Source organism: Gymnoscopelus braueri, assembly GCF_963280865.1.
Source record: "Gymnoscopelus braueri genome assembly, chromosome: 15".
Lineage (NCBI taxonomy): Eukaryota > Metazoa > Chordata > Actinopteri > Myctophiformes > Myctophidae > Gymnoscopelus > Gymnoscopelus braueri.
Genome location: NC_137620.1, coordinates 46,787,957 through 46,803,756, shown reverse-complemented (window position 1 = coordinate 46,803,756; position 15,800 = coordinate 46,787,957). Strand labels below are relative to the sequence as shown.

Below are 15,800 nucleotides of genomic sequence, written 5' to 3'. Positions count from 1 at the left end.
TTCAGGAATAGAATAATGCATTGATTTAATATAATAATGATAACATTTTAAATCTTTACGTATATGGACATATTTATATTATTCTACCAGTAACCTTGGAGTTGCAGGAAAAAAGCGGAAGGATAAAAAAACACGAACATTCGATATTCCAACAGATTTTGATTCAACTTTATTGTCAAAGTGGGTGAAATTTATACAAAATCGGAGTCGAAACATCACGTTAAATGTATGCATTCGAATCCATTGACTAAAAAAAGAATAATTATATGAGCGATTCCACTGCTTTAGTATCTTTGACTTGTCATTGTCATCCTGGATTAGAATGAATGATCACACATTTGTGTGTGTGATATGATATGTGTCAACTCAGATGGCTTCTTTGAATGTGATTCAAAAAAAAATATACTGTTCTACTAACAACGTCTACCCTATATGAATCATTGCAGTATATATTCAGATACAACGCATTTGCCTAACACTGACTGACACTAAGTGTTTCCCCCCACTGCATGAGTCCTCATGTGTCTTTTTAGATCACCCTTTTGACTACAGCCTTTGCCACAAACTGTACAAGTAAAGGGCTTTTCCCCTGTATGAGTCCTCATGTGTCTTTTTAAGTGGTTTTGACTATTAAAGCCTTTGCCACAAACTCTACAAGTAACAGACTTTTCACCTGTATGAGTCATCATGTGACATTTAATGTCATCCGGTCGAGGGAAGCTTTTGCCACAAACTCTGCAGGTAAAGGGCCTTTCACCTGTATGTGTCCGCATGTGTCTAATTAGATTTGACGATGTTCTATAGCCTTCGCCACACACAGTACAAGGAAAGGGCCTTTCCCCTGTATGAATCCTCATGTGTAATTTTATATAACCCATCTGACTAAAGCCTTTGCCGCAAACTGTACAAATAAAAGGTTTTTCTCCTGTATGAGTCCTCATGTGTATTTTAATATCACCCTTTTGACTAAAGCCTTTGCCACAAATGTTACAAATAACAGGCTTCCCCCCTGTATGAGTCATCATTTGAGTTTTTCGATCATGCTTTAGACTGCTAACATTTCCACAAATGTGTCTTTTAAGATGATGCATTTGAATAAAGCCTTTGCCACACACTGTACAGGTAAAGGGTTTTTCCCCTGTATGAATCATTGTGTGTCTCTTCAGACCTCCCTTGTGATTAAATATTTTGCAACAATATGTACAACTAAAGTTTTTCTTCCCTGTGTGACTCCTCATGGGTGTAGTTTTCAGGTCTTGAGACATCTTCTTGCTGTCTCCTTCCACATGTTGGGTCTGGTGTGATTTCAGTGAGTTTAAAGCTGACTGACCTTCCTTGGTCTCCTCCCAGTCATTACTGTCTTCAGCGTCAGATTCAGAACAGTCTGAAGAGAGGAGCCGGTCATCACTAGTTGGCTGTGATGTTCCACAGTCCTCTACATTGGCTTGTGTTTTCATGTATCTGGTTGAGGTGCTGGCTAGAGGCTCTGTGCTTCTGTTTTCACAGGTAAAGGGCTTTTCTCCTGTATGAGTCATCATTTGAGTTTTTTGATCATGCTTTAGAAAGCTAACGTTTCCACAAATGTGTCTTTTTAGATGATACATTCTAATAAAGCCTTTATCACACACTTTACAGGTAAAGGGTTTTTCCCCTGTATGAGTCATAGTGTGTCTTTTTAGATGATAAGTTCGAATAAAGCCTTTGCCACACACTGTACAGGTAAAGGGCTTTTCCCCTGTATGAATCATTGTGTGTCTCTTCAAACATCTCTTTTGATTAAATGTTTTGCCACAATCTGTACAACTTAAGCTTTTCATCCCTGTGTGACTCCTCATGGGGGCAGTTTTCAGGTCTTGAGACATTTTGTTGCTGTCTCCTTCCACATTGTGTGTCTTGTGTGATTTCAGTGAATTTAAAGCTGAACCTTCCTCCCCCCAGTCATCACTGTCTTCAGTGTCAAATTCAGAACAGTCTGAAGAGAGTGGCCGGTGATCATTAGTTGGCGGTGATGTTCCACAGTCCTCTACATCAGCTTGTGTTTTCATGTGTTCAGTTGAGCTACCGGCTAGAGGCTCTGTCCATCTGTTTTCATCATCATGTACACTCTTTACTGTTAGTAATGTCAATGTTGAACTAACAGCCCCCTCTGGTCTCACTTTAATCTGTGGAGGCTCTGGTTCCTCCTGGACCAGACTGGGACTCCTCTCCTCGTGTTGTGGAGGTTGTGGTTCCTCCTGGACCAGATGTGGGCTCCTCTCCTGCTGTTCAGCAGGAACCTCCTCTGTACACACAGCTACGAAGTCTAGGGGAAAAAAATACGAAATGAGAGAAAAGCACTGAATGTATATGTTCCTTTCCAAGTTGTTTGTGTTCCACTTGGTTGCCATAGACTTTACCAGCGGTTTAGTTATATCCAACAAAGCAGCTCGAACAAAGTGGTCCATAGAGGATGACACAGGAGTGGATGTTCACTTCCGTCCCATCCCACTCCCACAAAACAAATCCTGGTCCGTCCCAATTACGGGCCAGAGTAAAAATAAATATCCCATCCTGTTGCACTCTGTGATTGAATTCATTTTAATCAATGCTCTCCCCATCATTTTCAGTAGGACTAGGCAAAATAGCAAACGATTTCCCCCCCCCCCCCCATATTGATCCATAGTCATATTTATTATTATATAATTGATCATTTTATATTGCTGCGCGTTTGAAGACTATCCTGATAATGACTTCAGAAACCAGAGGGTTCATTATGCATTGGTTCTCACGGCTGGTTCTCCCAGGGAATCCCCAGGTAAATGATTGACCATGGGGAACCAAATGTGCCCTCATGGCCAGGCCTGGAATTTCTTCATTAAAGGGGAAAGGCTAGCCTGGTAAACCCTCCCTCCGGAAATCTCATTTCTATTTGATTCCAGGAGTGAGTCTGGCATGAACCGCCTTTCTGCAATATTGGCTGTGTAAGCCAAACGGCCGAGCCTATCAGCGTCGTCGCTCATTGTTCTGTGATTGACAGCTTCCGTTGGCCAATCAGGTGGCGAGTTCGAGTGAGCCCAAAACACGAACGGCAGCCATCTTTTTCATGTCCGCTATATTCTCCGCTATTTTTTTACTTCAAAAAGCTCTCTAACTTCTATTTTGAGGCACAGAATTTACTTATAAGATATCGTTTGGATAGAATTTAGTTGTTTAACTTCATATATGTGGTCAATTAATCATGACAAAGCCTATTTAAAAATAAAAATTTAGAGAACCGGTAGGGACGGGCAGTGACACCCATGTATCCGAATAAGGCAACCCATTTTGGGCACGGCCATCTCAAAAGTCCCGTTGCGTCACATTACACTGGTGAACTGCTGATTGGCTGAAGGGGAAAAATTATCATTGGCTGAAGGGGTTGTCAGTCAACGGTATTACTCCCGCCCAACTCCAGCCCACAGCCAATATTGCAGAAAGGCGGTTCATGCCAGACTCACTCCTGGAATCAAATAGAAATGAGATTTCCGGAGGGAGGGTTTACCAGGCTAGGGAAAGGCCACTTGGCCTTCAATTTTTTGAGGGCACAAAGGCCAAATGCCAGGGCAGGAAGGCCATCAAATAAAACAGATTTTTTTTCTCCTTGCTCTCCCTCTCTTAGATTTTTCGGGAGATACGAGGCCCCAAATACTAACTGATGTACAGTGACCGAAATGTGAGGTCTGCAAATTGTCTGTGGAATAAAGAGAATCTAGTTAGTTAGTTAGTTAGTTATTTATATTTCAGTCATGATTTTTTTTAAACAAAACAGTTGAACATACAGAATCTAATCATGTTGTAGACCGTTGAGACAATTTAGGATGTCTTGTTGACACCTGCCTCATCAGTTTGTACTGAAAACATGTCACCCCTGTACTGAATGAAAAACATTCACACTAACTTCTGTACCAATATGAGTACATAGTACATAGTTTTACAATGGAAGAAGACAGTGCTTCATTGTTTTAACTAACAACACTACAAATGGTCTTTAGTAGTTCAGTAAACAAAGTCCAGGAATAGACCTGTCACAATTATTACATAATCGCAATTATTTCAAATAATTGCAATTATTTCAAATAATTGCAATTGTTTCAAATAATCGTGATCATTGTTTCTAGGTTGAAAAATGTTAACAGATTTTTTTAAATAGTTGATCTACAAGTTGAGTTATTTGTCATATCTACCCTGTGCAACTTTTGATCACAAAGCCTAAAAGGCAACCGGAAATATAATTTGTATTCATATTTTCCAGTGTTAAATGCCATAAACAATTAATCGCAATTTGTTGCGTAATTGTCAACTGAGATTTTGTCATTATGATTCCCTATGCAATAATTCTTGCTTGATCTAACCCAGCGATGCAGACAAAAATCCCTGAGGCACTCCATTCTCAGGTGAAAAAAATGAAGAATGAATTGTTTTTTTAGCAACAATACAGTGAGCAGAGCATTAAAATCACATTCATAATCACATACATGCACAATGCAGATACTAATGTTTTCTTTCTCACCTGTCTTCTCCTTTCCTTTGGACTTTTCCTTTCTTTCTTTTTCGCCAATTCCTCCACCTACTTTCACCAAAACAAAAACAAAACACAAAAAAATGTATGGGATGTAAAGTTAAACTTGAGGCTGTGTGAGCCAATCAGATCTCAGCAAAAATACGGTCTAGTCCACTCCAAAGTCAGAGGGACAGCTGGTATTCCCCCTGAAATTGCTCAAGTAGATTGACCCATTCCATCCTCACAGACAGGCAGGTAGCGGTGAGCCCTAGAGATGTACTGAAGCATTCTGAATATGACTGTAAATTAAATATCATCATGTGATAAATGACGTGGTATCGGAACGGCATGGAATGACATACTCACCGATACCGACACTGGTATCGGTAAAACTCTAGTGCGCGCTGCCCATAGAGGTATAATATAACTAGAGGGCGGATTGCCCCGCCCCCAGCTATCATTTCAATTAATGTGCTCAGTGGCGTTTTGAAGCACCCGGAAGCCTGCCGGAAGTAGAATTATTGAGTCGTTTTTGGGGACACCATAGAGTTATGAGCATGCGCACTAGTGTCCTTTTTGCGTCCTACGGCAGCTCGTGTGTCAAGAAATGAACGCGAGATATTTATTAAATACACTCGAGATGCATATTTATATGTAAATGCATATGTATGTATGTATAATATGTTTACATATTTATATTTATATATATAAATATCTCTCAGTATGTTTTGCTCGTGCATGTATTTCTCCCCGCCTGCAGTTCCAGCTTTGGCCACTGGGGTGGCGGCTTCAATGTTTCTCAGCAACTCTGGGGGCTTGGATGTGACGCATTGTGCAGGCTTGTAGATCTGCTACTTTTTGAATAGACAATATGTGATTACTGATTATAAATACAATATTACAATATTACAATATTTATAATACAACATAGGTGATTGTTTATAGTGTTGGAGTTTGGAAGCGTCCTGCTGCCTCCTGCATTATGTGACATTTAGAAACAGGTGGTTGATGTGCATGATGTAACAGACATACCTGCCGTCAGGGGCGTAACTACCGTGACGCAGCCAGACAACGCAGTTGCGTTGGGGAGTCATTTGAGGCCCACCAGTGCCATCGGTAAAATATAAATCATAAAATAATATAATATGAATGTAAATAAAATAAAATTTAAACAAATAATATATAATAATACTAGGCTACGGCTATTTGAAAATAGCAGATGTAGCTTGATGGTGTGTGCATGTAACAGACATACCTGCAGCAGTGTGTAGTAGTTGTGTGTTGTGTAGTGTCTCCATCTCTCTCTGGAAGAGGCTGCACATGAACTCTGCAGCCGCACTGAGGCGCTCCAACACAAACACTCTGACCCAACAAACATCACCGCTTGTGTGTTTCTCCAAAACACACAACATCTCCTCTCCCACCGACGTCAGGTGTCCATTTATCTTCAGCCGTACAGACTCCATTTGACACGTTTCACCTCCTTTGAGAGACATTTCACCTCCTTTATGACTATGAGACGTCCTTCACCGAGACAAAAGAGTAGGATGAACTACTCGACCTTACTTCCTGGTCAACGTGTTTCAAACATGCGCAATGAAGGATCCAGGGCACTGTTGCCTTAATGCCTTTTGCCCCCTGGTGGAGGAGGTGTGTAACTGTCACTGAATGAACGGGCAGACAGACAGACAGACAGACAGACAGACAGACAGACAGACAGACAGACAGACAGACACATTTCTCCACACTGACAGTTTAGGCCAGTGGTTCTCAACCTGTGGGTTGGGGTCCCCACCTGAATTTGTGGGGGTCTCTAGATTGATTGATTGATTGATTGATGTAGTTTATTTAGAAAGACATGAGAATAGTACATGACAGTACATAACAGTACATGGAAGTACAAATTCACAATACAAGGTCTACTAAACTGGAAACCCTCATTAAGCATTACGCTTAATGACAGTTAAGTTAGATGACAGTGAAATGGCAATTTAAGGACTTTTAAGACCTTCTAAAAGACCATCACTGCATTCAAAGTAATCCACAAACTATAAAAACTGGTCAAACATTGGCCAAACTGTCAAATAATATAAGAAAGAAGCATACATTGTGAAAATAGCAGATCTACAAGCGTTGAGGGGCGTTGTGAGCTTGTAGATCTGCTATTTTCACAATATTTAGTCAAACTAAATGTAATGCCTCAACTCCTATTCTTAACTCCAAGTGCTTATCAGGGTGGAGGGTCCACAGTTCAAATATGATTATTTTGGGGGGTCGCCAGTTCAAATATGATTATTTTGGGGGGTCGCCAGTTCAAATATGATTATTTTGGGGGGTCCCCAGTTCAAATATGATTATTTTGGGGGTCGCCAGTTCAAATATGATTATTTTGGGGGTCGCCAGTTCAAATATGATTATTTTGGGGGGTCGCCAGTTCAAATATGATTATTTTGGGGGGTCGCCAGTTCAAATATGATTATTTTGGGCGGTCCCCAGTTCAAATATGATTATTTTGGGGGGTCCCCAGTTCAAATATGATTATTTTGGGGGGTCCCCAGTTCAAATATGATTATTTTGGGGGGTCCCCAGTTCAAATATGATTATTTTGGGGGGTCACAGCCTGAAAAGGTTGAGAACCACTGGTGTAGGCTACGGGTCAGCAGTGTTAAAGTGAATATTATACAAAGATCCATCCATCTGTAATATTTTATAGTTTCTTCATAATTAATATAAAGTGTATGTTCAGCAATAAATGAAATAAATGTCCATCTGTGTCTTACAGAGTATATCTGTCTGTCTGTCTGTCTGTCTGTCTGTCTGTCTGTCTGTCCGTTCATTCAGTGACAGTTACACACCTCCTCCACCAGGGAGCGGAAGGCATTAAGGCAACGGTGTCCTGGATCCTTCATTGCGCACGTTTGAAACACGTTGACCAGGAAGTAAGGTCGTGTAGTTCAGTCTTTTGTCTCGGTGAATAACGTGTCGTAGTCATAAAGGAGGTAAAATGGCTCTAAAAGGAGGGGAAATGTCTCTTAAAGGAGGATAAATGGCTCTAAAAGGAGGTGAAATGTCTCTTTAAGGAGGTGAAATGTCTCTTAAAGGAGGTGAAATGTCTCTAAAAGGAGGTGAAATGTCTCTCAAAGGAGGTAAAACGCGTCAAATGGAGTCTGTACGGCTGAAGATAAATGGACACCTGACGTCGGTGGGAGAGGAGATGTTGTGTGTTTTGGAGAAACACACAAGCGGTGATGTTTGTTGGGTCAGAGTGTTTGTGTTGGAGCGCCTCAGTGCGGCTGCAGAGTTCATGTGCAGCCTCTTCCAGAGAGAGATGGAGACACTACACAACACACAACTACTACACACTACTGCAGGTATGTCTGTTACTAGCCCTGGTTCAGAGCGTTAGTGAGTTCCCTCTAACGCCCTGGAAGACCCCTCGCTCTGCGCATGTACAAGGAATTCCACTGCCCTGCCAGCGCTCAAGAGTAGTGAAAATAAACTAAACCATTTCTCTACTCACCGAAGCAAAGGCTGTTTTGTGTTGTTGAAAGTCTATTCTCTGAATGCGCGGGCCTCTCAGCACCCCACCTACTCTGTAAAATACACTTTTTGGGCAGAAAATAAAATATGTCAGCGAGACGGAAATTATTTTTATTACTCCACAGTGCCCTCTACAGATTTTGGTTGATGGTAAGCAAATCCTCCAGATCTGTAGAGGGCACTGTGGAGTAATAAAAATAGGGCAGTGGAATTCCTTGTACATGCGCAGAGCGAGGGGTCTTCCAGGGCGTTAGAGGGAACTCACTAACGCTCTGAACCAGGGCTAGTCTGTTACATGCACACCATCAAACTACACACTGCGGGCAGCGGCGTAACAAGTCTACAGTGGGCCCCGACACGGGGTGGTCACTATTTTCAAGTAGCCACAGTACATAGGTTTAAAGTGGTTAAACTGATTGCAATACCAGCCCTTGACAGCGCATACATCTAAACGGAAAAGTGTTGGAGTTTGGAAGCGCCCGTTGGGAATCACTCAACGGTCCTGCTGTTTCTAAATGTCACATAATGCACGAGGCAGCAGGACGTTGTGTTATTGAAAACGAGCGCTTCCAAACTCTGACACTATATTCTCTGAATCACCTATATTGTATTATATAATCAAATATTTTCTATTCCAAAAGTAGCTGATCTACAAGCCTGCACAATGCGTCACATCCCGAAGTGTTGTGGGCTTGATGCATCAAGGCAAACATTACGCATCTACAAACTCTCAACGCATCACATCTGCGACGCCTTGTGGGCTTGTATGTTCACTTGTAAGTTCACTGCGTGACGCCGTCGTATGACGAAGCATAAAAACCAGGCAGCGCGCACTAGAGTTTTACCGATACCAGTGTCGGTATCGGTGAGTATGTCAGTCTATGCCGTTCCGATACCACGTCATTCATCACATGATGATATTTAATTTACAGTCATATTCAGAATACTTCATTACATCTCTAGGGCTCACCGCTTAGGGGGAATACCAGCTGTCCCTCTGGCTCTGACTTTGGACTAGTCCTTTTTTTTTTGCTGAGATCTGATTGGCTCACACAGGCTCAAGTTTAACTTGACATCGCATCAAGGTTTTTGTTTTTGTTTTGTTTTGGTGAACGTAGGTGGAGGAATTGGTGAAAAAAAGAAGAATGAAAAAGACAGAAAGAAAAAGTCCAAAGGAAAGAAGAAGACGGGTGAGAAAGAAAACATTAGTATCTGCATTGTGCATGTATGTGATTATGAATGTGATTGTAATGCTCTGCTCACTGTATTGTTGCTAAAAAACAATACATTCTTATATGTTTTGCCTTAGTGATTTTTGTCTGCACCACTGGGTTAGATCAAACAAGACTTCCTGGATAGGGAATCACGATTACAACATTTCAGTTGACGATTAATTGTCACACAACTATTCGTGATTCATTGTTAATGTTTATGGCATTGAACATGGGAAAATATGATTACAAATTATGTTTCCGTTTGCCTTTTAGGCTTCGTAATAAAAGATTGCACAGGGCAAATATGACAAAAAAGAAATAACTCAAGTATATACACAGAAATTACTGACAAGATTTGCCGTTACCAATGATGAATGATAGCGCTTCACTTGGATACGCCTGAACTGTAAATAAAGAAGGCCCGTCTTTCTTTCTCCTCAACTGTGAGTAATATGTTGAACACAGCACGTCCCGTGTCCCTAGCGCATATTATTATTATTATTAACTAGAACATACTGTTCCTGAAGAAACAGTGTGGGCTCGCTTCTCGCTACCATGTATAGAATAAAAAGAGGTCCCAGGCAGTGCTCTGTTTGTCGTGTGCGTGTTGGGTAATTTGATTGGGTAAAGCGCGGCCTGCTTCCTGATCTGATGGCACGCCCACTTGTAGCCAATGTGCACGGGTTGTCAACACGGCTACCGACAGATTCAAACGCAGAGCAGAATCTGTTCTTGAGAGATTAAAGTAGAAGTAACAGAAATGAAAAGTAATGTAAAAGTACCTTAAAATTCTAACTGCGCATTGTAAGCACTGTACATTATTTTATAGTACTTGAATACATGTACTTAGTTACTTTGCACCACTTTGACAGGCTAAGCATGAAACAGCCCCAGGTGCACTCATTTCTACAGTGCAGAGGGACATGTGTTGATATTAATGGTCTTAACTCAAAATATATACATCACACAGCTTAGATCTTTGGATTAAATGGGAGAGCAGGCCCGTGCGAACGTGGTGATGTAAAAAAAAAACGTATCTGTAGTGTAAGAATTGTGGCTGCAGTGACTTTACAAACACAAGGGTCATTCCTCCTGTATCCTTCTCTCTCCCTTCTTAACACCATTAGTGTGTATTGAAAAGTCTGTGAGATCCACATGTGCTTTGAAGTGGCATAGCCTCAAAAGTATAAAAGTGATCAAAAGTTAAACACAGCAATGGAAATATGCCTCAACCTTTTAAAGTTGAAATGGAGTCTGTAAGTTAAAGCATGCTGAAGTAACATGATTGCAAACAAGTGAAAGAAAAAGGGGGTTTCAGTTGAAATAACATTGACTTTCCCATAGACTTTATTGGGTGTTTAAAGTTAAATATAAATAAAGAAAAACGACTATAAACCATTTCAAAGTTAAAAGTACATGTGTCCACAGTAAGCTGAATGTTTTGAAGTATGAATGGAGTTTCTAGGTGAAAGTATGTAGGACTAGTAGTGTGCCAAAGTTTTGGGAAGATATAAATATAGTATAGGATAATAAATAGTGAGGAGGACACAAGTGTGCTCACTGAAGCAAGCCCACAATAAAGGGTGCATTAAACCAACCATCGATGGATGCATGCTACTGTATCCTGCTCTAGTATGAACAAATCTGTACCGAAATCATTGTAGCTGACATTGCACGTAAACGAGTAATAAACTCTGACATAACACCCGGTACGGATGACGACGGGGACACAGGTTTCAACATAACAGCGACTAGAAGCACGATTGTCCGCCCTCTGCCATGATTGAATACGTGTGCAATTGCTGAATTCAATAGCTTGTTGATTCATGATTAATAATTCATGATCTAATAGAGTTCTATTTATATAGATGTATAATATGTGAATGTCACCAAAGAAGAAAAAGGCAATAGCCATTGTATTAACGTAGTATACCATACAGATGTACTAATTATATTGTATCATATTGTAGAGTTTCAAGGAATTGCATGAAGGGAAAATCCTGAAATTGAAAATTTCTGCCATCTACACTATTAGTACTTAACACATGCACTTAATTCCATGCCAGAGTTTAATATCATAATGTACTCACCAGTGCCAGCGATTTATTGTTGTTTTTTTGTTTTTTTCACGTCGCCACAGACATCGCTAAATCCGTTAAAGTCAGGGGTGTTCAACTGTTTGTAAACACACAGGGAATCTGTGTGAGACGCCCAGCGAAAACCGTTTCGATCTGCGATCCGCCATCTTGAAGCTGCATCGGTTTATGCTAAACAGCGATCAGCGATGAGAAAAACAACAACCGAGAAAATGGACATTTAGTTTTCGCTTTAGAGTGGAGGCGGATGGGATCCAGAATTTCCGGATATGGATAATTCCGTTTCCGGTGGTGTTACAATGAAATGTGAACCTGTGAGTAAAAAAATTAAAATAATACCACTTTGCGTAAATCTACGCAACTGGCACGCTGCACAATTAGTAGGTTCGCGTAGATCGACGCGGTTGGCACTCAATGTGTTAATAGTACATAATACAATCATATATATTGAAAACCGAACACTGTATGAAGTCGACATTTGGCAGGTGAGTTGCTGAGGACTGAGGACTCTGGACTCTGGCCCGTAATTGGGACGGTACAGGATTTGTTCTGCGGGAGTGGGATGGGACGGAAGTGAAAATCCACTCCCGTACATTATCATCCTCTATGGACCACTTTGTTCAAGCTGCTGTGTTGGAAATAACTAAACCGCTGGTAAAGTCTATGGCAACCGAGTGGAACACAAACAACTTCGAAAGAGACACAGAAAATTTAAATTTGAAACATTCAGTGCTTTTCTCTCATTTATCTCACTTTTTTCCCCCTAGACTTCGTAGCTGTGTGTACAGAGGAGGTTCCTGCTGAACAGCAGGAGAGGAGCCCACATCTGGTCCAGGAGGAACCACAACCTCCACAACATGAGCAGAGGAGCCCAAGTCTGGTCCAGGAGGAACCAGAGCCTCCACAGATTAAAGAGAGACCAGAGGATCCTGATGGTTCAACATTGACATTACTAGCAGTAAAGAGTGAACATGATGATGAAAACAGAGAGACAGAGCCTATAGCAAGCACCTCAACCGGATACATGAAATCACAAGCTAATGTAGAGGACTGTGTAACATCACAGCCAACTATTGATGTCCGGCTCCTCTCTTCAGATTCTTCTGAATTTGACACTGAAGACATTGATGACTGGGAGGATACCAAGGAAGGTCAGTCAGCTTTAAACTCACTGAAATCCAACAAGACACAAAATGTGGAAGGAGAAAGCAACAAGATGTCTCAAGATCTGGAAACTAGCACCATGAGGAGTCACACAGGGAAGAAAAGGTTTAGTTGTACAGACTGTGGCAAAATATTTTATCAAAAGCGATATCTGAAGAGACACACAATGATTCATACAGGGGAAAAACCCTTTACCTGTACAGTGTGTGGCAAAGGCTTTATTCGAACATATCATCTAAAAAGACACACAAAGACTCATACAGGGGACAAGCCCTCTAGTTGTGAAATGTTTGACAAAGGCTTTAGTCAAATGGGTACCATAAAAACACACAGGGGAAACCCCTTTACTTGTACAGTGTGTGGCAAAGGCTGTTGTCTAAAGGGTGGTTTAAAAAGACACATGAGGATTCATACAGGGGAAAAACCCTTTATTTGTACAGTGTGTGGCAAAGGCTTTAGTCAGGTTAGTGCTATAAAACCACACATGAGGACTCATTCAGGGGAAATGCTCTTTACTTGTACAGTTTGTGGTAAAGGCTCTAATTCAACGACTAATCTGAAATCACACATGCGAACACATACAGGTGAGAAACCCTTTACTTGTAGAGTTTGTGGCAAATGCTTCCGTCGAAAGGAAGATACAAAAAGACACATGATGACTCATACAGGTGAAAAGTCTGTTATGTGTGACGTTTGTGGAAAAGGCTTTAGTAGACAATATCACATAAAAAGACACATGAGGACTCACACAGGGGAAAAGCCATTTACCTGTACAGTTTGTGGCAAAGGCTGTAGTCAAAAGGGTGACCTAAAAAGACACATGAGGACTCATACAGAGGGGGGAAACACTTAGTTTCACTTTGTGGCAATTGCGTTGGTCTGGATGCATATATAAAGATAAACTGCAAGGATTCAATTAGGGTAGAAGCTGTTATTGGACAGTAAGAAATACTTGTTTTATTTTCAAAGGAAGCCATCTGAGTTGATAATTCATTCTAATCCAGGATGACAATGACAAATCATAGATACTAAAGCAGAGGAATCACTCATGGAAAGAAAATGTTTTAAGTCTATTGATTTTGAATGCGTTTTGACTCTGACTTGTTTCTTTCTTTCTTTATTCTTTAACCCTTTCTTGAAACTGCAAACGATCGAGCTGGCACGAATTTAACCCGCTTTGAAAATAAAGTTGAATCTGAATCTGATGATAGAATATCAAATGCTTGTGTTTTTTTAATCCTTTATTTCTAAAGCAACTCATTGGTTTTGGTAGAACAATATGAGCATCGCCATATTTGTCAAGATTAAAAACACATACCGTTTTATTAAATGCATTAATTTAATTAATTCAGTCATCAATGTCTGCAATAATGCTGTAATAGAGTGCTGACCAACTGCGTTTTCTTTGTAGCTGAGTAGTGTTTGGACCACTGTTTCCCAAACAGTGGGTCGGGACCCGTGTTTGGGACACGGACCAAGTTTTTGTTGGTCTCGCTAGTAAATATCCCCTTTTTTTGTTTATTTTAAAACATATATTATTTCAAATGATTCAAAACTTTTCATCAATTTAAAATAATTCAAAGTATTTCATAAATAAAATCTAATAATTATATATAATTATATATAATAATATTATTTATAATATATATATATTATATATAATACTTTTTTATGTTTACAAGCTCACAACACGACGCTAAGTTGCTAACTATTAAAAATAGTTATTATAGAGTTTGACATTACTGTGTGGTTTTCAGAGTGTCATAAGTCGTGCCTTTGTTTGGCCCGGCAAAAACTTGGATGTGTCTCAAAGAATATGATTATTGGCAGAATCGCGGAACGTTTAGAATATTTGGCGATCCCGTTTTCATTTTTCACAAGATCGGTGGTTGTTGCAATGACCTGCACTACAATACTTCACCATATGTTGCGCTATGACGAAATAAACCCATAACATGTAACAATGTGTACGTTCCGTAGTGCAATTCCAATGGTGAAAGCTGTGTTGTTTCACCCGAAAAAAAATTGTCCACGCCCCGAAATACCCGTACGCGTGTCTCAAAAAATTCATTCTAAAACTGAGCCGTGTGATCCGGTTTAGAAAAAAGGCAAAAAACAAACAAACGTGTTCAGGTGTTGCGGCAGGCGTCACATTGTTTTTATTCCCCACTTAATCCAAATCAATTAGTTTAGTCTCGCTAATTGCGCTACGAATTAGAATGAAAGATGGACATACCAAACGATTATTATACCAAAAGAAACACAACAATTATACCAAACTAAACACATTTTGAACCAGGGGAATCATTTTGGAGGTGCAAGGCACCGAAGGTTCAGGTCGTGTGTTCCGGTCACCGGATGACGTTAGTTAAGTTATTTCCACTCCAGAGCGGATCAGAAACCCGAACATGGTATTGATCCCATGCAGGCTACCTCCTCACAGGTAAAGTGCGTGGTGATAGGAAACAAGGAGGTTGTGTAGAACCAGTGGTGGAAAAAGTACTCAAACTTTTTACTTAAGTGCAAGAATCAATACTGCAATGCAGAAATACAAGTATTCAGTACTCATTGCGCAGAATGTCCCATTTCACAAGCTCAAAATGTATAAAAAATCTTTTGAAAATAACAGATCTACAAGCTCACAAAACGTTGCGACGCATTGTGAGCTTGTAGATCTGTAGATCTGCTATTTTTAAATGGCCTAAATATATATATATATATATATAGGGCTGAAGTGGTTAATGTATGTTTTGTGATAATAATCTAAATCTACAAAGTAACTAGCAGCTAAAGCTGTAAAAAATTGTAGTGGAGTAAAATTACAATATTTGCCTCTGAGATGTAGTTGAGTAGAAGTAAAAGTATTGAAAAGTAGAGTACTTGAGTAAATGTATTCAGTTACTTTACACCACTGTGTAGAACTGTGTCTCTACCTCCTCACAGGTAAAGTGTTAGGAAACAAGGACGGCTCATATGCTGGCAGGACAGGTATCCCGGGGTTAGCCGTGACCCGTGGGGTTGCCGTGGCTGCTGGTCGATCCTCCCGGTAGGTAATGCTTGCTTGTAGGCAAACTTGATCAAAGCGATCAGACACATATAGTCCATAGGATTTACAAATGCATCTTATTAGCACCTTATTACATTAACGATGGTAATTACAACGGGTGTTTGTTTAGGTCTTTCAAACAATGGTTTCACGTTCTCCTGCACCTCGCCTCTGGCCTCCATCATGCACGTGTTAATGAATGAAAATGGCTTTGCCAACTC

The 15,800-nt window shown here is 40.4% G+C and overlaps 1 protein-coding gene across 1 annotated transcript in view; it reads left to right on the top strand.

Moving 5' to 3' along the window:
- The window catches only part of LOC308101598 (uncharacterized protein), a gene marked incomplete at its 3' end in the record, with an annotated part of 59,405 nt that extends 43,822 nt beyond the window's left edge, over nt 1-15,583 (top strand). Inside the window, exons 5-6 of the mRNA XM_080451019.1 lie at nt 12,137-12,646; nt 15,477-15,583. Coding sequence (XP_080307145.1) covers nt 12,137-12,646; nt 15,477-15,583 — 617 coding nt within the window. The remainder of the gene's footprint in view (nt 1-12,136; nt 12,647-15,476) is intronic.
- Between the last annotated feature and the right edge of the window lie 217 nt (nt 15,584-15,800).